The sequence below is a fragment of the Meles meles genome, chromosome 6 (genome assembly GCF_922984935.1).
Source record: "Meles meles chromosome 6, mMelMel3.1 paternal haplotype, whole genome shotgun sequence".
Taxonomy (NCBI): Eukaryota; Metazoa; Chordata; class Mammalia; order Carnivora; family Mustelidae; genus Meles; species Meles meles.
Genome location: NC_060071.1, coordinates 656720 through 683376, shown reverse-complemented (window position 1 = coordinate 683376; position 26657 = coordinate 656720). Strand labels below are relative to the sequence as shown.

Sequence of the window (26657 nt, the reverse complement as noted above, 5' to 3'; positions counted from 1 at the left end):
TTGGGAGAGGGACAGAGGAAGAAGCAGGCTCCCCGCTGAGCACGGAGCCTGATGTGGGACTTGATTTCAGGACCCTGAGATCATGACCTGAGCCCAAGGCAGCTGTTTGACTGACTGAGCCACCCAGGCGTCCCTGTGATGACCATTTTTAAGTGTGTGGTTCAGTAGTGAGTGTTACGTGTACTCACATAGTTGTGTCACGTGTCTCCCGGAACTTTCTTTATCTTACACTGAAGCTCTCTACCTGCGGAACAGAAACTCTCCCGCTACCCCCCTCCTTGCCCCTGTCACCACATCCTACTTCCTGTCTCTGTGAGTTGACCACTCGAGATACCTCGCCTGAGTAGAATCATGCAGTGTTTGTCTTTTTGTGACTGGCCTATTTCCCTGAGCACAACGTCCTCAGGCCTCGTCCACATTGTCACAGGAGTGGGAATGTCCTTCCTGTTCAAGGCTGAGTGATATTCCGGGCTGTGCATCGCCCGTTCTGTTCATCTGTTCATCTGCTGGGGGACATCTGAGTCCATGTCTTGGCTGTTGAGGATGATGCTGTGGTACAGATGGGTGTGCAAATGCATCTCCACACCCTCCTCTCCCTTCTTTCTGGTGTATGCCCAGAAGTGGGATTTGTGGATGATATCATAATTCTGTTTTTAATTTTTTGAGAAAACTCCGTACTCTTTTCCACATCGCTGCATCATTTCACCTTCCGCCTGACAGGGTACAAGGGCTCCAACTTCTCCACATTCCCTCCAACACATTTTCAGGTTGTTTACTTTTCACTAGTAGCCATCCTAACGGGTGCGGGTGATACCTGGTGATTTTGATTCTCATCTGTCTGATGATCAGTGATGCTGGGCATCTTCTCACATGCTTGTTGCCATTTTAATGTCATCTTTTTTAAAAAAAATATTTATGTATTTGACAGATGGAGATCACAAGTAGGCAGAGAGGCAGGCAGAGAGAGAGGGGGAGGCAGGCTCCCGCTGAGCAGAGAGCCCGATGCGGGGCTCGATCCCAGGACCCTGAGACCATGACCTGAGCTGAAGGCAGAGGCTTTAACCCACTGAGCCACCCAGGTGCCCCTTAAATGTCATCTTTGGAGAAATGTCTATTCAAATGTCTATTTGCCCATTAAAAAAAAATGGATTATTTGTTTTTTTTTTGTTGTTAACTTGTTTTCTATTTTAGATATTAACCCCTTATGGGACATATGATATGTACATATTTTCTCCCATTCCCTCGGTTGTCTTTTCTCCCTGTTGAGTGTGTCCTCTGATGTTTAATTTCTAAAATTTAAAAAAGGTATTTATTTTTATTGAATGAATTCGACATATACCATTGCATAAATTGAAGGTGTGCAGCTTGTTACTTTGATGCATTTCTATATGGTAATAGGACTGCCATTGTAGCAGTGATGCTCCCGTTACATAATTACTGGGTGGTGGTACTGTTTTCTCTAAGCTTCACACTGTGCTTCGGATCTGTATGGCTTACTTGCTTGTTACAAGTGTGTCCCCTTGGGCACTAGCAGGCTTACCCTCCACCCATGCAGACAGGTTTTTGAGTTAGAGGTATTCCCATCTGTTTCTGATTTTGTTGCTCATGTTTTTGTTGTCATAAAACCAAGAAATCATCACAGAGCACTGTGTCAGGAAGCTTTTGCCCTGTGTCTCCTTCCCGGGGCTGTCCAGTTTGAGTTCTCACATTTGAATCTTTAATCCATTTTTGAGTTGATTTTTATATGGCATGGGGGAGGGTTAGGGGTCAACTTCTCTTGCATGTGGATATCCTATTTTCCCAACACTGTTTGTTGAAGAAACTGGCCTTTCCCCATTGAGTGGTCTTGGCACCTCTGTACACCATGTAGTGACTGTGTCGTGGGGGTCATGGATGTGACCTGCTCTCTTTGGCTCTGTGGTTCCCAGATATGTGCTACAGTGTGTACGGAGGCCACCCTCCTTACCAGGGTGCCCTAACGTGTTGGCGCCTGTATTGTTATGGGACTGGGGTGTGGGGTTGTGGGACCTAGGGAATATATACTTTTTGATAAATTTTGCAAGGGTAAAATATGACAAGAGTATTTTTCAAAAAGGCAGCAATACTTTGTCTCTACTCCCCGTGTTTGAGAGCAGTTCTCAAGAAGAAGGGTTCTTCTTCGTCATATCCCGGGACTGCAGGCTTCAGGAAGGCCTCTCCCTGGTGGGATCATATCTGTGACGAGGAAAAGAGATGTTTCTCTCTATCAGTACATATGTTAGTGCTTAACATTTAAACACATAAAGACTCCCCTCCTCTCCCTTTCCATGACTGCCAGAAGCCTACTGAGTGGCAGAGTTCTGCTAACCTCTGCTTACCCTACGGAGGTGGAATCAGTTGATGAGGAAAAACCCGGGCTTTGGAGATTAATCTGGCTTCAAAGCCCGGTGCCAGGTCGGCCTCCCAGCCTTTTGCTCTGTGATCCTGGGCCGATGAGAGCCTCTCACACTCTAGCCTCTTCACTTGTGAAAGATGTCTGTGCATTCCCCGCTGACGCCTCAGAACGGTGCGGCGACTGTTCAGTCCTCACACGCGGTCGCCGATCACTCCGGCTGCGGAACAACATACGGCCGCCAGGGTGGCTTGGCAACAACAGACTCTTGGGAGGCTGGAAGTCCGAGACGAGGGTCCCCCGTAGCTGGGAAGGGCCCTCTTCCAGGCCTGGTCTCCCCGCATGACAGAAGTAGCTGGGGGCTCTGTCCGCAGGCTTCTTCATAAGGCGCTAACTCTGTGCGTGAGCGCCCTGCTCTCATGCGCTCAGGACTGAGGCCTCCCTACTGATCCCATCACCTAGGGGGGTTAGGAGCTCAGCATGAATTTTAGGGGCACCAACATTTACACCGTAGCCAATGTCATTTTCTATTTATCAAGATAGTTCTCAAAAACAGACTGTTTAAGATGCAACTGTGGTGACAGTAGAAATATGAGTGGTTGCCGGGGTTGTGGTGGGCTGGGAGCCGCGAAGGGCCACAGCGCCGAGCATGCTGAAGGCAGCGAGACCCCCAAGGACGGTCCCGTGCTGGTGGGTACATGTCCTTACACATTAGTCCATACAGAGAATACATGACGCCAGGGGTGAAACGTAGTGTAAATTATGGACTTTGGGTTCATCCGTGGTCACAAGTGTACCACTGTCATCGGGGGTGTTGATGGGGAACAGGGAGTCTATAGAAAATCTCTATACCTTCCCCTCAAGTTTGCTGTGAACCTTGAACTGCTCTACAAAATAGTCGCTTAAAAGTGGTTTTTACATTATTTTTATGATCATCATGGTAGGTCTAGTTAATATCTTTACCACATATACTTACAGTTTTCTTCTTCTTTAAATTCTTTATCTTCTGATGAGAACTTTTAAGATCTACTTTCTTAGCAACTTGCAAATATTCAGCACAGAATTACCGTGTACTCCCTGTGTATTACATCACCATGATGTCTACTTTACAACTGCAGTTTTGGGCCTTTTGATCCCCTTTACCCACTTTGCCCACCTGGTCCCCTCTTGCCTCTGCCCACCAGCTATCTGTTCTCTGCGTCTGTGAGCTTTTGAAAACAGATATTCCGTACACGAGTGAGGTCACTCACGGCCTGTCGTTGACTTCGTATAATTCCCTCCAGGTCTATTTGTGTTGTCACAGATGGCAAGATTTCCTTCTTTTGACTTGAGCTGGGTTAATGTCGAGTTAGTGTGTTCATTTTCTTCAGATAAATGCCCAAAGTGGAGTTGCTGGGTTGTAGGGTATTTCTACTTTTGATTTCCTGAGGGTCCCCCGTGCTGTCTTCCACAGTGCGGCAGCAGTGCGTGAGGGTCCCCCACCTCCACATCCTTGCCAACACTCGTTTTTCCTTGACTTCTTTTTATAAGAGCTGTTCTGACGGGTGTGAGGTAATGCCTCAGTGTGGTTTTGACTTGCAGTTCCCTGATCATCAGTGATGTTGAGCATCTTTTCATGTACCTGTTGGCCATATGTCTTCTTTGGGAAAAAGTCTGGTTCTATTCTCTGTCCATTTAAAATGGGATTGTTTTGCTAGTGAGTTGTAGGAGTTCCTTATATATTTTGGATATTAACCCCTTATCAGATATATGATTTGCAGATATTTTCTCCCATTCAGTAGTTGTCTTTTCATTCTTTTAAAAAGATATATTAATTTATTTTAGTGGGGAGGGGCAGAGGGAGAGAGAATCCCATGCAGACTCTGCACTGAGTGTGATCCCCCATGTGGGGCTCGATCTCACGGCCCCGAGATCATGGCCTGAGCCAAAACCAAGAGTCAGATGCTTAACCAGCTGAGCCACCAGGTGCCCCTGTCTTTTCATTTTGTTGATGGTTTCTTTTGCTGTGCAGAAGCTTTTTACTTTGATATAGTCCCATTTATTTATTTTTGGTTTTGGTCAAGAAGTCAAGAAAAAATGAGTGTTTTGGTGTTGAATCCATAAGATCATTACTGAGATCAATGATAAGGAGTTTACTGTGTCTTCTTTTAGGATTTTATGGTTTCAGGTCTTCCGTTCATATCTTTAATCAGTTTTGAGTTAGGTGTGTGTATGGTGTAAGACAGTGGTCCAGCATCCTTCTTCTGCATGTGGCTGTCCAGTTCTCCAAATGTGTTTTATGACCGACTGTCCTTTCCCCATTGTGTATTCTTGGCTCCTTTGTCATAAATTAATTGATCATATATGCATGTATTTTTTTCTGTGCTGTATTTTCTGTTCCACTGATCTGTTTTTATACCAATACCACTCTGTTCTGATTATATTTTACTATAGTTTTGTAACGCAGTTTGAAATGAAGTAGTGTAATTCTTCCAACTTTTTTGCTCTTTCTCAAGGTTGCTTTGGCTATTTAGAATGTTTTGTGGTTTCATACATGTTTTAGGATTGTTTATTCTAGTTCTGTGAAAAATGCCTTTGGAATTTTGATAGGGAGCATACTGAATCTTTAGGTCGCTTTGGGTAATTTGGATATTTCAAAAATACTGATTCTTATAACCCATGGGCATGGAATATCTTCCCATTTATTTGTGTCATCTTCAACTTCTTACAATAATATCTCACAGTTTTCAGTGTGCAGGTCTTTAACTTTCTTGGTTAAATTTATAACCTTATAAGTTAATGAAATTGTAAATGAGATTATTTACTTAATTTCTATTACTGATAGTTCATTATTAGTGTACTGAAATGTAACAGATTTTTGTATATTGACTTTGTATTCTGAAACTTTTTGAATTTATTTTAACCATGTTTTGATGGGGTCTTTAGGGTTTCTATATATAACATCAGGTCATCTGTAAGTAGTGACAGTTTTATGTCTTCCTTTCTGATTTAGATACCTTTTCTTTCTTCTTTTTTTTTTAAAAAGATGTGTTTATTAGATAGAGAGTGAGCACGAGACAGGGAGAGGGGCAGAGAGAATCTCAAGCAGACTCCCCACTGAGCACAGAGCTCTATATGGGGGCTCGATCCCAGGACCCCGAGATTATGACTTGAGCCAAAACCAAGATTCAGATGCTTACCTGACTGAGCTACTCAGGTGTCCCAAGATACGTTTTATTTCTTTTTTTTTATTTTATTTATTTTATTTGACAGAGAGAGAGGTCACAAGTAGGCGAGAGGCAGGCAGAGAGAGAGGGAGAAACAGGCTCCCCACTGAGCAGAGAGCCCGATGCGGGGCTCGATCCCAGGACCTGAGATCATGACCTGAGCTGAAGGCAGAGGCTTAAACCACTGAGCCACCCAGGCACCCCGATACATTTTATTTCTTATTCGTGCTTCATTGCTCGGGCTAAGACTTCCAGTACTGTGTTGAATTAAAGTGGTGACAGTGGGCATCCTTGTCTTGCTCCTGATCTTGGGGAAACCTTTCAGCTTTTCACTGTTGGGTACGGCATTAGCTGTGGGCGTGTCATGCACGGCCTTCATGATGTGGAGGTGGATTTCCTCGGTGTCCACTTTGTTGGAAGTCTTTGTCACGAGTGGATATTGATGTCGGTGCTTTTCTGCATTCATTGAGATGATCATGTGATTTTTACCCTTCATGTTGTTAATGTGGTGCATCCCACTGACTGGTGGGTGGGTGTTAGACTGTCCTTGCATCCCTGGAGTAAATCTCACTTGATCGTGTTGAATGATGCTTTAGTGTGTTGGTGATTTGGTTTGCTGCTGTGTAGCTGAGGATTACAGCATCTGTGTTTGTCAGGGATGTTGGCCAGTGACTCTCTTTCCTGCGGCGTCCTTGTCTGGTTTTGGTTTCAGGCTAACGTTGGTCTCGGAATGAGTTCGAAAGTGTTTCTTCCTCTTCTATATTTGGAAGCACTTGGAAGTTGGAGAAGGATTGGTAATAATTTTCTGAATGACTGGTAGAATTCACCAGTATTGTTGAGAGGAATGAAGTCTTAATTAAAAGAAAGACTGTTACTAGGAAACGTATACAACATTACAAAGAAACAAGGAACATAAATGTGCCAGCATTGCCTACTCAGTTTTATCTTTGTTACTTGCAAAGGAACACTTGTGGGGTGACTCTTCAGATAACATTTTTCTACCGTTACGTCCACACTGTTTGTCACATTTTCTCAGCGGTGATCAGAGCTATGTTGTCCACGTAGCTCCTTGTGAGAGCTCCATCGTAAAGAAACTCTCCTTTTAGTGACAGCGTTATCAAGTCGCCATTCACACACCATATGACTCACCTATTTAAAGTGCATGATCCCGAGAATTTTAGTCTATTCAGGCTAGTGCTACTGTCACTGAAAATGGCATTTGAACACCATCTCCCTCCTCCCCCATACCGCTCTCTCCCTAGGCAATCGCGAATCTACCTTACTCTATCTCTAGATTCTCCTGTTCTGGAGAGTTCACGGAAGTGGAATCATATAATTCACAGTCTTTGGGACTGGCTTCTCTACATAGCGTATTACCGAAAAGGTTCGTCCATGTTCCAGCCTGCATCATTCATTCATTCATTCATTCATTTTGGTGGCAAACTAATAGTCCTTTGGATATTCCACATTTCATCCCTCCGTTTTTCCTTTGATGGGCATCTGGGCGGTTTCTACCCCTTGGCTGTTGTGAACATTTGTGTGCAAGTTTTGTGTGGACGGCTGTTTGCATTTCTCTTGGGTGTGTACCGAGAATGCAATTGCCAGGACTATCACAGCCCTGTAGCTAACTCTCTGAGGAAAGGACTGCCTTTTCCAAGGCAGCCACACCACTTTCCATTCCCGCCAGGAGTGTACGAGGGTCCCAGTTTCTCCCCTCCTTACCAACACTCGTTATCTTTGGTTTTGATTATAGGCATCTCCCTGGGTGTGGAATGGTAACTCACTGTCGGTTTGTTAAAAAAATATTTTATTTATTTATAAGTAGTCTCTACAGCCAACTCAGGGCTTGAATTCTTGACCCCAAGGTCAAGGGTCACACGTCCCACCGACAGCCAGCCAGGTGCCTTCATCGTAGTTTTGGTTGGCGTTTTTCTGATGGATAAAGGTGTTGAATAAGTTTTCAGACACTCGTTGGCTCTTCTTCTTCAGAGAAATGTTCAGATCCCTTACCCATTTTAAAGTTGGGTTACTGGGTCTTTTTATGATTGACTTGTAAAGGTCGTTTGTGTATTTTAGGTATACGCCCCTTGTCAGATAAATGATCTGCAAATGTTTTCTCCCAGTTCCCTCTTTTTTTAAGTCAGGAAGGGAAGGAAAACTAAAACGTATTAAGTAACTATCATGATCAGCGTTGTGCCTAGTTAGGGCTGTAGAAGTTGCCGAAGCGTAGAAATGATTTCTGTCTTCTAGAGGTTTAGGTTTCTTTGGAGACCCCAGACTTACGTGACAAAACTGGAAATCAACACAGAACAGTGCATGTTAAATAGCACACAATCTCAGTCAGAAATGGCATGAAAAAAAGTATGAGAAATAAATGCCCTGGGATTCCAAGGAACTGAGGCTGAAGGCAACTGATTTAAATTATTTGTTTTGAGTAGAACACATGAGCAAATGTTAACTATTCAGGGCAACTTCTAAAAAAGAATATTCTGGTTTGATCAGCTTCCAGAGAGTTCCGTAGTGTCATGTACACTATGGTCAGTCTTCCTGCCGGACTGTCCCTGTTTATCCCTGTGCTCCCAGTACTGGGCATGCGGCCGGAAGTGTTTGTTGAAGGAACGAGCACACGCCAGCAGGGCTGGAGGGCTCAGGGCGCGCGGCACCGAATGCGCACTTCCCTGAAGCTGGCACAGGTGCAAATGTTAGGGTGGAAAGAGCAAGAGGTGGAGGGGCCCTGGGTGCCCCTCAGGGCTCTTCCCCGAACCAGCTCGGCAGCAGCGGCCTTTCCAGTCCCACAGCCTCATCGTGAAGTGAGGGGAACGCACTGGGTCTTCTCCTCTAAACATTCTGAGGTTTATGAGCAGCAAAAACTTGACACATTTAGAACCAGCTGAAAATTCTCTAAGTAGAATCTGAATGCATGATTAAGTTTTTATGCTAAAATAGCACTGACAGGGGCGCCTGGGTGGCTCAGTGGGTTAAAGCCTCTGCCTTCGGCTTAGGTCATAATCTAAGGTTCCTGGGATCGAACCTGGCATTGGGCTCTCTGCTCGGCGGGGAGCCTACTTCCCCCACCCTGCCCGCCTCTCTTCCATTTGTGATCTCTGTCAAATAAATAAAATAAATCTCTGTCAAATAAATAAATAAAATCTTTAAAAGAATAGCACTGACTTTAGCACCTCCCATTTCTAAAAAATTGTGAAAAGGAAATGGTATTTCTGATATTAGATGTACTAGGAAGATATTTACGAGGCAGTATCTTTTTTTAAAATATATTTTTAAAAAGATTTTATTTATTTATTTGACAGAGAGAGAGAGAGAGCGGGAACACAAGCAGGGGTGCAGCAGGCAGAGGGTGAGGGGGAAGCATACTTCCTGCCAAGCAGGGAGCCCAACGCTGGGGCTCAATCCCAGGTCCCTGAGATCATCACCTGAGCTGAAGATAGGCCTTCAACTGACTGAGCCACCCAGGCGTTCCTACAAGGAAGTATCTTAAGGATTATCATTAAGTAGAATGTTAGAATTAATTTATCAAGTTATTTATGCCCTATCTACTTTCTTTCAAACAAGATTGGAGGTGGCAATTCAAGCTAGTATCTATTTCCCGAAGGCAAAAGGTTCTTAGATGCTACGAAAATACATTTTGTTTGTTATTCTTATTTTTTAAACAACCTCAAATTGTTAGTATTTTGGAGACTAAGATTTTAAACAGGATTAGGAGAGGAGAAATAGTTTGGTAATGCTATTTTAACATGAAGCTCTAAAATTAATGGCTTTTAAACATGAAAGCTCTAACTTTCTGTCATACCGTTTAGGTTGGAGAAGGACCATCACCAGCTACTATAAATCCCTGCGTGCATGCTTAATGATAAATAAGCCAGTGATGGTTTGGTTCAAGTAAATGCTTTTTCTCTGTAAAATCGTGAGTCCTGATACACATCATGCTTGAATTTCACACCTTTGATATATCCTTAATAGAGACTCTGACCTGTATAATACTGGAATTTCCATTTCTACAGAGAGGCTTAGTTAAACTCAGTAGAAATAGAAACATGGGGGGTAGGAGTCAAGATGGCGGAGAAGTAGCGGGCTGAGACTACATCAGGTAGCAGGAGATCAGCTCGATAGCTTATCTAAACATTGCAAACACCTACAAATCCAACGGGAGAGTGAAGAGAAGAAGAACAGCAACTCTAGAAACAGACAATCAACCACTTTCTGAAAGGTAGGACTGGCGGAGAAGTGAATCTAAAACGACGGGAAGATAGACCGCGGGGGAAGGGGCCGGCTCCCGGCAAGTGGCGGAGCAACGGAGCACACAATCAGGACTTTTAAAAGCCTGTTCCACTGAGGGACATTGCTCCAGAGGCTAAACTAGGGTGAAGCCCACGCGGGGTCAGCGTGGCCCCAGGCCCCGCAGGGTCACAGAAGGATCGGGGGTGTCAGAGTGTCAGAGAGCTCGCAGGTATTAGAACGGAGAAGCCGGCTGCAAGACAGAGCCGAGGACTAAACTCTCAGCTCGGGGTTACCTTGAACTGGTCGCGGGCTGGTTGAGTTCGGAGCGCGGCTAGAGGCTGGGGATACGGGAGTGATTGGGTGCTGTCCTCTGGGGGCGCACTGAGGAGTGGGGCCCCGGGCTCTCGGCTCCTCCGGGCCGGAGACTAGGAGGCCGCCATTTTCATTCCCGTCCTCCGGAACTCTACGGAAAGCGTTCAGGGAACAGAAGCTCCCAAAAGCGAACCCAAGCCGATTACTTAGTCTGGCCGCCGGTAAGGGCGGTGCAATCCCGCCTCGGGCAAAACACTTCAGAGTCACTACAACAGGCCCCTCCCCCAGAAGATCAACAAAATATCCAGCCAGGACGAAGTTCATCTATCAAGGAAAGTAGGTTCAATTCCTAAGACAGCAGAGCAATTCCAGAGGAGGAGAAAGCAAAGCACGGAACTCATGGCTTTCTCCCCATGATTGTTTAGTCTTGTGGCTACTTCAATTTTTTTTTTCTTTTTTCAATTTTTTTTTTCTTTTTTCTTCTTCTGCTAAATTTTTTAAAACTTTTACCCTTTTCTTTTTTAACGTTTTTTGACTAGTTTATCTAAATATATATATTTTTTCTTTCTTTTTTATATTTTTTCTTTATTTGTTTTATTTTTTTAATGTTTTTCTTTTTTTTTTCTTTTTTTCTTTTTTTTTAGAACCTGTTTTTATCCCCTTTCTCCCCCCCACAATAGGGATCTCTTCTGACTTGGTTACAATGCATTTTTCTGGGGTCTTTGCCACCATTTTAGTAGTTTATTTGCTCCTTCATATCCTCTTATCTGGACAAAATGACAAGGCGGAAAAAATCACCACAAACAAAAGAACAAGAGACAGTACCGAAGGCTAGGGACCTAATCAACACAGACATTGGTAATATGTCAGATCAAGAGTTCAGAATAACGATTCTGAACATTCTAGCCGGGCTCGAAAAAGGCATGGAAGATATTAGAGAAACCCTCTCTGGAGATATTAAAGCCTTTTCTGGAGAAATTAAAGAACTAAAATCTAACCAAGTTGAAATCAAAAAAGCTATTAATGAGGTGCAATCAAAAATGGAGGCTCTCACTGCTAGGATAAATGAGGCAGAAGAAAGAATTAGTGATATAGAAGACCAAATGACAGAGAATAAAGAAGCTGAACAAAAGAGGGACAAACAGCTACTGGACCATGAGGGGAGAATTCGAGAGATAAGTGACACCATAAGACGAAACAACATTAGAATAATTGGGATTCCAGAAGAAGAAGAAACAGAGAGGGGAGCAGAAGGTCTATTGGAGAGAATCATTGGAGAGAATTTCCCTAGTATGGCAAAGGGAACAAGCATCAAAATCCAGGAGATGCAGAGAACCCCCCTCAAAGTCAACAAGAATAGGTCCACACCCCGTCACCTAATAGTAAAATTTACAAGTCTTAGTGACAAAGAGAAAATCCTGAAAGCAGCCCGAGAAAAGAAGTCTGTAACATACAATGGTAAAAATATTAGATTGGCAGCAGACTTATCCACAGAGACCTGGCAGGCCAGGAAGAGCTGGCATGATATATTCAGAGCACTCAACGAGAAAAACATGCAGCCAAGAATACTCTATCCAGCTAGGCTATCATTGAAAATAGAAGGAGAGATCAAAAGCTTCCAGGACAAACAAAAACTGAAAGAATTTGCAAACACCAAACCAGCTCTCCAGGAAATATTGAAAGGGGTCCTCTAAGCAGAGAGAGCCTAAAAGTAGTAGATCAGAAAGGTACAGAGACAATATACAGTAACAGTCACCTTACAGACTAATAATGGCACTAAATTCATATCTCTCAATAGTTACCCTGAATGTTAATGGGCTAAATGCCCCAATCAAAAGACACAGGGTATCAGAATGGATAAAAAAACAAAACCCATCAGTATGTTGCCTACAAGAAACTCATTTTAGACACAAAGACACCTCCAGATTTAAAGTGAGGGGGTGGAAAAAAATTTACCATGCTAATGGGCATCAGAAGAAAGCTGGGGTGGCAATCTTTATATCAGATCAATTAGATTTTAAGCCAAAGACTATAATAAGAGATGAGGAAGGACACTATATCCTACTCAAAGGGTCTGTCCAACAAGAAGATCTAACAATTTTAAATATCTATGCCCCTAACGTGGGAGCAGCCAACTATATCAACCAATTAATAACAAAATTAAAGAAACACATCAATAATAATACAATAATAGTAGGGGACTTTAACACTCCCCTCACTGAAATGGACAGATCATCCAAGCAGAAGATCAACAAGGAAATAAAGGCCTTAAATGACACACTGGACCAGATGGACATCACAGATATATTCAGAACATTTCATCCCAAAGCAACAGAATACACATTCTTCTCTAGTGCACATGGAACCTTCTCCAGAATAGATCACATCCTGGGTCACAAATCAGGTCTCAACCAGTATCAAAAGATTGGGATCATTCCCTGCATATTTTCAGACCACAATGCTCTAAAGCTAGAACTCAACCACAAGAGGAAAGCTGGAAAGAACCCAAATACATGGAGACTAAACAGCATCCTTCTAAAGAATGAATGGGTCAACCAGGAAATTAAAGAAGAATTGAAAAAATTCATGGAAACAAATGATAATGAAAACACAACAGTTCAAAATCTGTGGGACACAGCAAAGGCAGTCCTGAGAGGAAAATATATAGCGGTACAAGCCTTTCTCAAGAAACAAGAAAGGTCTCAAGTACACAACCTAACCCTACATGTAAAGGAGCTGGAGAAAGAACAAGAAAGAAACCCTAAACCCAGCAGGAGAAGAGAAATCATAAAGATCAGAGCAGAAATCAATGAAATAGAAACCAAAAAAACAATAGAAAAAATCAATGAAACTAGGAGCTGGTTCTTTGAAAGAATCAACAAGATTGATAAACCCCTGGCCAGACTCATCAAAAAGAAAAGAGAAAGGACCCAAATAAATAAAATCATGAATGAAAGAGGAGAGATCACAACTAACACCAAAGAAATACAGACAATTATAACAACATACTATGAGCAACTCTACGCCAACAAATTTGACAATCTGGAAGAAATGGATGCATTCCTAGAGACATATAAACTACCACAACTGAACCAGGAAGAAATAGAAAACCTGAACAGGCCCATAACCAGTAAGGAGATTGAAACAGTCATCAAAAATCTCCAAACAAACAAAAGCCCAGGGCCAGACGGCTTCCCAGGGGAATTCTACCAAACATTTAAAGAAGAACTCATTCCTATTCTCCTGAAACTGTTCCAAAAAATAGAAATGGAAGGAAAACTTCCAAACTCATTTTATGAGGCCAGCATCACCTTGATCCCAAAACCAGACAAGGATCCCACCAAAAAAGAGAACTACAGACCAATATCCTTGATGAACACAGATGCAAAAATTCTCGCCAAAATACTAGCCAATAGGATTCAACAGTACATTAAAAGAATTATTCACCACGATCAAGTGGGATTTATTCCAGGGCTGCAGGGTTGGTTCAACATCCACAAATCATTCAATGTGATAGAACACATTAATAAAAGAAAGAACAAGAACCATATGATACTCAATAGATGCTGAAAAAGCATTTGACAAAGTACAGCATCCCTTCCTGATCAAAACTCTTCAAAGTGTAGGGATAGAGGGCACATACCTCAATATTATCAAAGCCATCTATGAAAAACCCACCGCAAATATCATTCTCAATGGAGAAAAACTGAAAGCTTTTCTGCTAAGGTCAGGAACACGGCAGGGATGTCCATTATCACCACTGCTATTCAACATAGTACTAGAAGTCCTAGCCTCAGCAATCAGACAACAAAAAGAAATTAAAGGCATCCAAATTGGTAAAGAAGAAGTCAAACTATCACTCTTCGCAGATGATATGATACTATATGTGGAAAACCCAAAAGACTCCACTCCAAAACTGCTAGAACTTGTACAGGAATTCAGTAAAGTGTCAGGATATAAAATCAATGCACAGAAATCAGTTGCATTTCTGTACACCAACAACAAGACAGAAGAAAGAGAAATTAAGGAGTCAATCCCATTTTCAATTGTACCCAAAACTATAAGATACCTAGGAATAAACCTAACCAAAGAGGCTAAGAATCTATACGCAGAAAATTATAAAGTACTCATGAAAGAAATTGAGGAAGACACAAAGAAATGGAAAAATGTTCCATGCTCCTGGATTGGAAGAATAAATATTGTGAAAATGTCCATGCTACCTAAAGCAATCTACGCATTTAATGCAATCCCTATCAAAATTCCATCCATTTTTTTCAAAGAAATGGAACAAATAATCCTAAAATTTATATGGAACCAGAAAAGACCTCGAATAGCCAAAGGAATATTGAAGAACAAAGCCAAAGTTGGTGGCATCACAATTCCGGACTTCAAGCTCTATTACAAAGCTGTCATCATCAAGACAGCATGGTACTGGCACAAAAACAGACACATAGATCAGTGGAACAGAATAGAGAGCCCAGAAATCGACCCTCAACTCTATGGTCAACTAATCTTCGACAAAGCAGGAAAGAATGTCCAATGGAAAAAAGACAGCCTCTTCAATAAATGGTGCTGGGAAAATTGGACAGCCACATGCAGAAAAATGAAATTCGACCACTTCCTTACACCACACACGAAAATAGACACCAAATGGATGAAGGACCTCAATGTGAGAAAGGAATCCATCAAAATCCTTGAGGAGAATGCAGGCAGCAACCTCTTCGACCTCAGCCGTAGCAACATCTTCCTAGGAACAACAGCAAAGGCAAGGGAAGCAAGGGCAAAAATGAACTATTGGGATTTCATCAAGATCAAAAGCTTTTGCACAGCAAAGGAAACAGTTAACAAAACCAAAAAACAACTGACAGAAGGGGAGAAGATATTTGCAAACGACATATCAGATAAAGGGCTAGTATCCAAAATCTATAAGGAACTTAGCAAACTCAACACCCAAAGAACAAACAATCCAATCAAGAAATGGGCAGAGGACATGAACAGACATTTCTGCAAAGAAGACATCCAGATGGCCAACAGACACATGAAAAAGTGCTCCACGTCACTCGGCATCAGGGAAATACAAATCAAAACCACAATGAGATATCACCTCACACCAGTCAGAATGGCTAAAATTAACAAGTCAGGAAATGACAGATGCTGGCGAGGATGCGGAGAAAGGGGAACCCTCCTCCACTGTTGGTGGAAATGCAAGCTGGTGCAACCACTCTGGAAAACAGCATGGAGGTTCCTCAAAATGTTGAAAATAGAACTACCCTATGACCCAGCAATTGCACTACTGGGTATTTACCCTAAAGATACAAACATAGTGATCCGAAGGGGCACGTGTACCCGAATGTTTATAGCAGCTATGTCTACAATAGCCAAACTATGGAAAGAACCTAGATGTCCATCAACAGATGAATGGATAAAGAAGTGGTATATATACACAATGGAATACTATGCAGCCATCCAAAGAAATGAAATCTTGCCATTTGCGACGACGTGGATGGAACTAGAGCGTATCATGCTTAGTGAAATAAGTCAATCGGAGAAAGACAACTATCATATGATCTCCCTGATATGAGGACATGGAGAAGCAACATTGGGGGTTAGGGGGATAGGAGAAGAATAAATGAAACAAGATGGGATTGGGAGGGAGACAAACCATAAATGACTCTTAATCTCACAAAACAAACTGGGGGTTGCTGGGGGGAGGTGGGATTGGGAGACGGGGAGGGGGCTATGGACATTGGGGAGGGTATGTGCTATGGTGAGTGCTGTGAAGTGTGTAAACCTGGCGATTCACAGACCTGTACCCCTGAGGATAAAAATACATTATATGTTTATTAAAAAAAAAAATTTGGAAGGGGAGGCGAACCATAAGAGACTATGGACCTTGGAAAACAACCTGAGTGTTTTGAAGGGTCAGGGGTGGGAGGTTGGGGGAACAGATGGTGGGTAATGGGGAGGGCACGTTTTGCATGGAGCACTGGGTGTTGTGCAAAAACAATGAATACTGTTATGCTGAAAAAATAAATAAAATGGAAAAAAAAATTAAAAAAAAAAAAATAGAAACATGACTGTGACCCGTAAATCTAACCAGTCCGTGGCTACGGCAACGAAAATCTTTAAAATTTTGTTTCTCTTTTTCTTTTTTAAAGTGTTAGGCCATAAGGTAATTTTATATAAATGTATAGCAAACAAAGTATGACAAATCTGAATAATTCATTCAATGCTTATATGTTTTATATTAAAATCATGTAAGTTAAACTTGTTTATTTTACATTTACAGTTGATATAAATGAACTTCAAAGTATCTGTTTTCTAGGTTTGGAATTTTATGACAAGCAACCCCTTTAGCTTCAGTAACTTATTTAAAAGCTTAAAAGCTTTTGTTAAAATACTCTTTTAAGTACTGAGTGTTTCCTAGGGAGCTCAGCATATTTCCATGTGAGTAATCTGATTTAAGTAGAAATGTATCCAAACCACAGTGTCCTTTATTGATCATTAACATCTGTATTAATATTTTCCCATAAAAGCTCTGTTAACAGTCTAAATCATAGGTTGGTTCCTTGATAAAGCCGAATGTTTTGTAAAGTAGGGATGTTTGGTGGGAGACAAGTGCATACACTAACTTTTAAACATTTTTATACAGGATTAGCTGAACCATCCTTTGTTGCGAAACATGAAGACAGTTTGTTTAAGGATTTGTTTCAAGACTACGAAAGATGGGTCCGTCCCGTGGAGCACCTGAACGACAAAATAAAAATAAAGTTTGGCCTCGCGATATCTCAGTTAGTGGATGTGGTAGGTGTGCATATCTTGACATACTTCATTTCATATGGGCTTCCTGAGGGCGTCGTGGGGGCCCAGGCACCGTGTGAGGCCGTGGGGATGGCAAAGGTGGACGAGACAGTCATTCTCCTGAAGGAACTTAGCAGGGAGAAAGAACTACTACGCGAGAGGCCTAGGAATGCATTGTTTCTCTAATACCGTATAGTTTAGAAGTCAATTATTGGTCATTTTAATGGGCCTATTTTTAATAAGTTCAAGGATAGTAAACCTTTTATATGGGAGATTCTCATTACATTTGTTTAAAAATACGATTTTAAAAAGTCAACATTTTAAAGAGGAGAAAGTCCAAGAGTAGAGTTGTAGATTTTGGGGACCAGAAGGTATCTCAGCAGATCATTGTTTCAGTATCACACTTAAAACCTATCTGAGACTTTCCCGTATGACGCCCAGGGAGTATCTGTTCCATTGTAACTTGTTCTTACTGTCGGGAGATCCTTTCTACTTAAATGACAAAGTTCACGCTGATTTTTAAATTAGTTTCTTCTTGTTCTGATCATGTCAATCAATAATTATTTCCCTGCTGTGTTCCCAGAATAGTCTGTGTGTGTGTGTGCATGAGAGAAAGAATGTACACCAACATTTATAGGTGTGCCTTTATTTCCTAATTAGAGAAGCAATGCATAATTTTTGTTGAGGGTTTGGAAAGTGCAAACAAATACAGACGAGGAAATAATAATTGACTGTGATTCTACAATCCGGAGATGACCAGTGGTAACATTTTGCTGTATTTCTTGCAAGTTTTTCCTGTGTGTATGTTTTAAAATTGGGCTATTTTGACATAAAGAAGGCTTCTTTTCCTCCTGTTTTTTTTTTCCTCAAAATTTTATTACTTATTTATTTATTTTAAGGATTTTGTTTATTTATTTGACAGAGAGACAGTGAGAGAGGGAACACAAACATGGGGAGAGAGAGGGCGAAGCAGACTCCCTGCTGAGCAGGCAGCCCCATGTGGGACTCGATCCCAGGACCCCCGGGCAGACATCTAAGTGACTGAGCTACCCAGGTGCCCCACAGGGTACAAATTTTTAAAAGTCTGTTGATACATGTCACTTTAATTGCCTCCAGAAAGATCAGCGAGGTGGACTGTGTCGTGTGCTTGGCCCGCTGCTTGGGGATTTTGAATATAAATACAACAGAGAAGGAGGAGGGTGAGTGGGGCTTGCTCTCAAAGACCTTTCTTTCAGGTTGGGACTGTGAGCAAGTGAGTGGAGTCGCTATAGGACACAGCATTACCGCCACAAAAATCTGGGAACTCAGGTTTGGTGAGATCGTCAAAGAAAGCAGGTTAGAGGAGGGGCCACTGGCTCCGGCCCTGTGGTGAGTGCAGGACTGCACGTGCAGAGAGGAAAGTAACAAGGAGCCGTGTGATCACACGCTCAGAAGTGACCAGGAGCCTTTTTGTCCAGCTGTTGAGATCAAAGGGTTAATGTTGGGAGCCACCCTGGGATGGCCTGATGGGTCTCGGGGTTGCCTACACGCCACAGCACTGTGCCCCCTGCCATTTTTCCGTTGCCTCTTGGAACAAGTCACGCATTCTTCAAGGCCAAATGTATTTGACCTGTGGCGGAATCTTTCCAGAGTTCCCAAGACAGTCTCCTCTGTCGGCATCGCCCTCTGCTCTGGACAAGTGGCCGTCGCGGCGGCTGGCGCTCGTGCGCTCTGGGCGGGTGCCCTCTAAGCCGGCTGAGCTTCATTCCTCAGGTCCGTCCCAGAGCCCAGCACTGTGCCTGGCGCATGGTAAGGGCTGCACGGATGACAGATGCGACGGCCGCAGGTGTGATCGAAGCTGTGCTTTAGGAAGAGCCACAGGATGGTTCAATATGTGGTCTTGAGTGAAGGCGACGAGAAGCTTGGGAGGCCCGTGGAGGCCAGGTGGCAGGAGTCGCCGCGCTGGAGCGCTGAGTAGAGCGAGAGGTGGCAGGTTTTGAGGTCCACATGGTGACGAGAGAAGAACAGGTCTGAATCTGTCGCTCTGCGGTAGGCGGAGGAGATGACGTGTCCCACTCCGACAGCAGGTGCTTGTGTCGTTCAAAAGAAAATGTTCCCGAGGCCCGTGGGAAGTCAAGCCCGGCTCTGTGAGGAGACAGGGCACTCAGGGGAAGCAGGGAAAGACTGGCGCAGGGCCGAGTATCGAAATTGTGGGACTGATGCGTGTTCAAGCGAGCAGGGGAAGCCGGAAGGGCCGTCCTTGAGGAACACCTGTAGGAGGCGTGGAAGAAAGGAGGAGCCAAGCAGCGAGGTTGGGGAAGGGCTATCTCCGAGAGCAGAGCCCAGAGCACGTAAGGTCAGTGATGACGACGACAACACAGAAGGAGGACAGGAGCTGGGGGAGGTGTGGTGAGGACGTGGAACACAGACGTCCCTGTCATCGCTGAGCTCCATCCCCCTCAGTCTGTGGTCGTGTGTGGGGGCTCCTCCCAGAAGTTCCCTCAGGTTCCTGCGTTCTTTCCCATGTGTTCTCGCTCTCTCACTCACTCTTTCTGAATCTCCATGTTGGCTTGTCAGTTGCTAGTTTTACAGTCAGGTTAGAACACTGTTTCCCCTGCGGGGCGCCTGGGGGGCTCAGTCATTAAGCGTCTGCCTTCGGCTCAAGTCATGATCTCAGGGTCCTGGCATCAAGCCCTGCATTGGACTCCCTACTCGCTGGGAAGCCTGCTTCTCCCTCTCCCACTCCCACTGCTTGTGTTCTCTCGCTGGGTCTCTCTCTGTCAAATAAATAAAATCTTAAAAAAAAAAACAAAACTATTGCCCCTGAAACTTTTCTGTTCAACTTATGTGTAGTTCTATTTCTCTGCTAATGGGCACTTGTGTCCCACTGACAAGGACACCTGCGCTTGTCCTTGCTTGGGTTTGTGTCTCTGACAACCTGCATAGTGCTGAGCACAGGAGAGATGCTTGGGAATCAACTAGGTCCCCTTAAGTTGGGCTGTACAGCCGCATTTGGGGCTGGTTGCGAACTTAGGTATTACCCCTTTGTATTGAAGATATGAAGTATTGACTGGGTCCTAGCCCATAGTGCAAAATTTATGTGTGTTCACATTTTTCTGGGGAAAAGGTCTATAATTTTCATTAGATTCTCAAAGATGACCTATTGCTTTATAGGGTCATAGGTAATAGGTTTACCAGAACTTTCCTAATTGTTAATGTTTCTGTTTAGAACTTTGGGCACAGAGACCAGCCCTTACTCTGGATGCTGTATGACTCTAGGGCACGTGGGGGAGCTGGTAGGGTAGGGTTTAAACTCAGGAGCTTTGAATTCTAACATCAGTTCTCCCACTGGTTGGCGGTATTTAGGCAAGTGGCCTTTCTGGGCTGGTTTCTGTACTTGCAGAATGAATGGGTTACAGTAGATGAACTCTCTAGGCCCTTGCCAGCTCGCGTGCTTTAATCAAGGACAACTGCCCTTTGGAACAGGAGTGCAGGAGGGATGGCCCTGCTGTTTCCTGGTGGCTGTTCCCATGGGAGGGACTTCACCGCTGTCTTTGTCCCAAGGGAGGTGACTTCTCCATCCTCCTCCTCTCTCCCGGGTGCTCACCTGCTATTGGAATGAGTGCCCTCCAAGCACCCGAGACATTTAAAACCCTGTCCCCTCTCCCCAGCCCAGGAATGGCCTCTTAACGTGTGGGTCTCTGCACTTGGCATTATATCCCGCACACCATGGCCGATGATCACGATGGTCTCGTAGGGGCCCAGTCGGCTCCATGTTGTTTCCATAAATGTCACGGAAGAAATGTCACTTTAGTTGGGCCTGGAGAAACGCTGGTCACAGCAAAGAAACAACATCAGGGAGGCGTGAGTGGCAAGTATTGAAGAACTCAGTTCTCTAGCAAAGCCGGTTGTGAGAGCTCGTGAGGTCGCACGCAGGGCAGCGAGCGCGGTGTCTCATCTTCGTGGCAGCGCCCCAGAGGTTCAGAGCTGTGCTCAGCAGAGACAGAACTACCTTCCCTGCATTGTGGCACTTCTGAGAGCACCGTATGCTTTATCAATATTTCACAGTCAGCTTCTTCCTTTCTTAGCGCTAAGGATGTAAAGTCATGCTGTGCCCGTTCCTTGGACTGTGTCTCAGCTTTGAGGTCACAGCGTAGTTGAGCCCGTGTGTTCAGTCAGAGATGCCGGGGGTGTGCTCCACGGCACATACAAGCACCCTGGGGGGAATGACGTGCAGTTAGGCTGAAAAAAGGATCCTGCCCTTCCAGAAAACAGCATCGATGAGCAGGATGTAGGGACTGTACGGACAGGAGTGTTTGTATAAGACTGTGAAAGTTCTTATTTCTAGAATTATTGTTTCTGTACTTGAAATAATCAGCCTTGTTTACATTTTTGTTTTCTAGGATGAGAAAAACCAGTTAATGACAACAAATGTCTGGTTGAAACAGGTGTGTATGAAATGCGAAAGGTCACCTGAGTGGTCCTGGGTGCTGTGACCAGAGGATTGACAGCACAGAGAAACGCGAGCAGGGAGTGTCTGGGGGCGGGGCAGGATGCAGGAGGGTGGGGGTCGATGGGGTTCTCATGGAGCGGTTGCTGTCTGCCAGGCACCGTTGTGGGCACCAGGGAAACAGCAGTGAACAACACGGACAGAAGTCCTGGCCATCAGGGAGCTTCCTTCTGGTCGGAGGAAAGAAACAAGGAAGCTGTATTGTGCCTCGAATGCTGATAAGCTTCACAGGGGGCAAGGATACAGGATCTTTGGGGATGTACTTTTAAATAGGATGGGTGGGGAAACCGTTGAGAAGAATGTAGTGTTTGAGCAAGGCTTGGAGGAGGAGAAAGAAGCCATGTGAGTATCTGGGGGAGAACTGACCCAGGCAAAGAGGGACCAGCACATGCAAAGGCCCTGTGGCTGGAGTGTGCCTGGGGTGTTTCAGGAGGAGCAAGACAGCCAGTATGGGTAGGGGTGAGGGAACCATGGGGAAGGAGGGGTGTATAGATGAGGTCAGAGAAGCAGTGGGAGGCGTTTAGTAGGCACCTGGGCTGGGGTCGGGATGGTGGTATTTACTTGGAGTGAGATGGGAATGGGGGATGAATTACTCTTACAGACAGAGCCCCTTTGTAGAAAGGACTTCGATGTCTTCTGGGCCATCAGACTTATGTCCTCAGCTGCTGTTGTGTTTCCCTTCGGTCTTTCTTCATTATCCCTAATTATAACACCTACTACCAGTTCCCTGGCCCTAATTCCTAAAAGACATGCATCCTTTTTTTGGGGGTGCAAGTCTTAACATGATCCCAGAATGTGACTTCGTGGAGGTTGGACAGGCGTTTATATCTGTGGCGTGTGTAATAAATCCAGCCCCCCTTCAGGGACCAGTCCAACCAATGACAATAGGGCTGGAAAAGAGAAAGTCTGCCTAAACCTGGTCCTCACATGCCCTTGGTTGCAGCCCCGGGCGTGGTCACTGGTGAGGGAGGAGGTGCCGAGCAGAGCATGGGCCTCACCTGTGTGCATGAGGACCAGGGCTGTGCTCCCGTGCTCTCAAGAAAGATGTGGAGCTGAGTGTTCTCTGTGGCGAGCAGAGATGCTTTCTGTGTCTAGAACTTCTGGATTTGGTAAAAAGTGTAGCTCTTACTACTCTTGGCCGTCAATGTCATTGGAATTGGCAATTGAGGCCATTGTCTTTGTTCTGAAGGAGTGGACGGACGTGAAATTAAGATGGCATCCTGAGGAGTACGGAGGAATAAAAGTTATACGCGTCCCTTCAGACTCTCTCTGGACTCCAGACATTGTTTTGTTTGATAAGTAAGTTATATTCTAAATACCACTTTGTATTTTAAAAGGAAGCACTTGTATTTTTATGAGGCACTAGTAATTTTTTCTTCCCTTGGAACATTATTTAGCTCTAAGATCAAATGATTTGACCCCATGTTTTTTGTGAAACAACACGTAGGTTCCGTGGATCCTCTCCTTTTCTTGGTATATTGTTTCCTGATCGTAAAAGTGTTCTTTGGTTTTTGAGACTTGTAGAGCATCTAGAAAGTCCAGGAAGGTATAAGGAACTGGGGGGGGGGGTGTCAGCCATTATAACCCCATCATCCCCACACTTGGAGGCAACGTGCACAGTAGCCGCCACGTACAGTGGACTCACTCCATGTCTGGCCGCGTGCTCCGAGCCGCTGTGCTTTATCGATCCCGACTGTCGTTCGGGTGGCATTGTTGACGGATGAACGGGGACCGGCGTTACAACCCCGGCCTCAATCCCACAGCTTGCCTGTGTCCGGTGGGCTTCACACGGGGCAGCCTGATGTCAGACTTACCCTCTGATTTAATAGACTACATATCTGGCAGATTGCCTTCCTGATTTGGGGGGTATTTTCTCAAAAAAATAGTTGAAGTTCTACTTTATATTCAAATAAATTTTGCTTCTAATTTTCTTAAATACTGCATTGGAATTATCCCTTGATGAGGGGCGTCCACTCATCTCCACGGGCGTCCTACTCGCTGTGTCTTCAGGATGGTTCTCACTGGGGGAAAGGATAATTCTGGGATCGAGTTTCAGGTTTTCTAGGACCACCCATGGCAAATCGGGGAATTTGTGCTTCTCCTAAAGCACTTTGTGGTATTTGCAAGAAGGTGTTCGGCACGAAGTCAGAGCAAACGCTATGCAAAAATACCAGTCTTTAGACACCCTTTCCTTGTTCGCTTCTCCGCAGGTGAGGAGGGAACAAGGTGTACGTTCTCAGGACACAGCTCCCTGGAGTGTCCTGTACTCCGGCTTGCTGAAAACACGTTTGTATAGGCATGAGTCTAACAAAAGTCCCATGAGTTTTAAGGTAAAAGAAACTAGCATTTCAAAGAAAGCTTATGTCGGTTGACTTCTCCAGGAGGTGAGCTCCAAGGGTGGCAGGGCTGGAGAGGCCTAGAGGCTGGCGTCCAGTGTTTCTGACAGAGGGAAGAACATTGTGGGGGCGTCTAGGCACGTGGAGTCGGGCTCTGGCTGCTCTCTGATTGTTTAAATAGCCCAGTTGTAGTTCACAGGTCAGGTGAGATCTTTCAGCCTCTCAAGAGTCAGCATGCTGGGAAGTCGAGCTGGCTCGCCAGTCTTGGAGAGGACGTGGAAGGAGTTTGCTCCCGGAGGGTCCCGTGTTTGAGGAAGATGGACTTAGAACAGAGTCCCCGTGTCTCCGGCACACTCATCTACGGAGTGTCTCGTGTTTTGGCACAGGCTTTCTTTCACAGAAGGCTCGTGAAGTGAGGGCTTGGGCTGTCTCATCTCTCACTGGCCTGTGCGTGTGTGTGTTTCAGCGCAGACGGGCGTTTTGAGGGGGCCAGCACAAAAGCTGTCGTCAGGCATGACGGCACAGTGACCTGGACGCCACCGGCAAACTACAAGAGTTCTTGCACCATCGATGTCACGTTTTTCCCATTCGATCTCCAAAACTGTTCCATGAAGTTTGGTTCTTGGACTTACGACGGATCACAGGTTGATATCATTTTAGAGGACCAAGACGTAGACAAGAGAGACTTCTTCGACAATGGAGAATGGGAGATTGTCAGCGCCACGGGGAGCAAAGGGAACAGGACGGACAGCTCCTGCTGGTACCCGCACATCACGTACTCCTTTGTAATCAAGCGCCTGCCTCTCTTCTACACCTTGTTCCTTATCATTCCCTGTATCGGCCTCTCCTTCTTAACCGTGCTCGTCTTCTATCTCCCCTCCCACGAAGGGGAGAAGATCTGTCTCTGCACGTCAGTACTGGTCTCTTTGACGGTCTTCCTGTTGGTTATCGAGGAGATCATCCCCTCGTCTTCCAAAGTGATCCCTCTGATCGGAGAGTACCTGGTGTTCACCATGATTTTTGTGACGCTGTCCATCATGGTCACCGTCTTCGCCATCAACATCCACCACCGTTCCTCCTCAACACATGACGCCATGGCGCCCTGGGTCCGCAGGGTCTTTCTGCACAAACTTCCCAAACTGCTCTGCATGAGAAGCCACGTGGACCGATACTTCGCTCCGAAAGAGGGGATGGAGGGCGCTGGGAGACCAGAGTCTTCTCAAAACCCGCTGGAGGCCGCGCTGGATTCCATCCGCTACATCACCAGACATGTCATGAAGGAGAACGACGTCCGTGAGGTCTGTGCCGTGTGGTGTTTGCGATACATGGCTGCTTCTGTTCTGAGTGTGGCGGAGTAAATGGCAGGACCTCGAGGGGACCCTGATGTCTTCACTGGAGCTGGTTTCAGTCAAAACATCAGTATCAGGCCACCTCTGCCCCCTCGCTTCTCTGTCCCCCTGGCAACTCTGTCATTCTCAAGAGTGATAATCCGCCATGATTATTTTAATTCTGTCTTCCATAAGTTTGTGTCTAAATTCTGTGCTGATCTGTCGGCACAACTCGGCACAATCATTGACCAGAATTTGTTTCATTTTTTAACCAATGAGCCTAATGGAGGCTTTATAAATATAGCCAAGATATTTCTTCTAGAATATGTCCTTTTGTTGTTCATTTGCAGAACATGAGTGAGATTAAAAGCAGTAAGGTGTTAGGTGTCACATGTGTCAAAGTGTGATGTGAAGTTTAGTAATAGTGCTTAACAACATGCTTGACTGCTTAAAAATAAAAACTCATGTCAAACTTTATTAGGGAAAATAACTCACTGGCTTCTTACTTAAGGTTAATATTTAAAGTAAGAATTGAACATGAATACTAATGTGATATTAGATTGAACTTTCAAAACATCAAATTTCAATGTCACCATTCTTACTCTTTTTTTTAAGATTTTATTTATTTGGTTGTCAGAGAGAGCGCACAAGCAGGGAGAATGGCAGGCAGAGGCAGAGGGAGAAGCAGGCTCCCCATTGAGCAAGGAGCCCAATGTGGGACTCGATCCTGGGATCATGACCTGAGCCGAAGGCAGAGGCTTAATCCACTGAGCCACTCAGTCATCCCACCATTCTTACTCGTGTGTAATATTTTTAAAGCTAGGAATAAGCATTTCCATAATTGAATTTGCTTGGAACAGTCCCATTAAAATTATGTGAATTCTCCTTTCTAAAGCTTCTTTAAATGGAAAAGTGTCCAGCAGGTGTGGGAAGAAGCATCAAAGCGAATCTGGTAAAATTACAGCCCTCCCCCCGGAAGGAGCATAGGACATAGATTTTGGAAAAACGTGTAATGCTTGTGGGTTTGTAAGGTTTCTATTGCATGATTAGTATGATGAGTTTGTGAGGTCTGAAGCAATCGATGGAGTCTTAAAACATATAGATGTTAAGCAATGATTGGAATAGAGATGGAATTTAATTGATGTCTGCAAAGGGCTGTGTGAAAGGACCAGGGCTCATCCCCTGGAGGCAGCAAATGGATTTTAGACAATCAGTAGAGTGTTTATAGCCCTCTGAAGTCCACATTGTCCCACACCTGGGGGCAGAGCTCCTGTAGGGGACCTTGTACTTCAGGAAGGCAGGGGCAACTTCTGGTGCTCAGGGGCTGGTCTCCCCTTGCCCTTCCTCGGAGGTCACTGAGAGCTGCTGAGCTCCCTCCCCACTTAGGTTGCGAAATGGGATGAACTGAGGTCCAGGCCGGCAGAGCTGAATTCACAAGCTCAGATTAAAGTGGCCCCCAGGGAATTCAAAACCAAATAATGCAGCTTGTGGGGCAGGGAAGAAGATTCGGGACTGTCCAATAAATATTATTCTGAACCAACTTTTAACTTGGCTTGAAATTAATTAAGCTCAGGGTGG

The 26657-nt window shown here is 44.6% G+C and overlaps 1 protein-coding gene across 1 annotated transcript in view; it reads left to right on the top strand.

Annotated features, from left to right (window-relative positions):
- Nucleotides 1–26657, top strand: part of CHRNA5 (cholinergic receptor nicotinic alpha 5 subunit) — a 49318-nt gene that overhangs the window by 21436 nt on the left and 1225 nt on the right. The window contains exons 2-5 of the mRNA XM_046009340.1: nucleotides 16778–16929; nucleotides 21309–21353; nucleotides 22605–22714; nucleotides 24218–25049. Of these exons, the coding sequence (XP_045865296.1) occupies nucleotides 16778–16929; nucleotides 21309–21353; nucleotides 22605–22714; nucleotides 24218–25049 (1139 nt within the window). The remainder of the gene's footprint in view (nucleotides 1–16777; nucleotides 16930–21308; nucleotides 21354–22604; nucleotides 22715–24217; nucleotides 25050–26657) is intronic.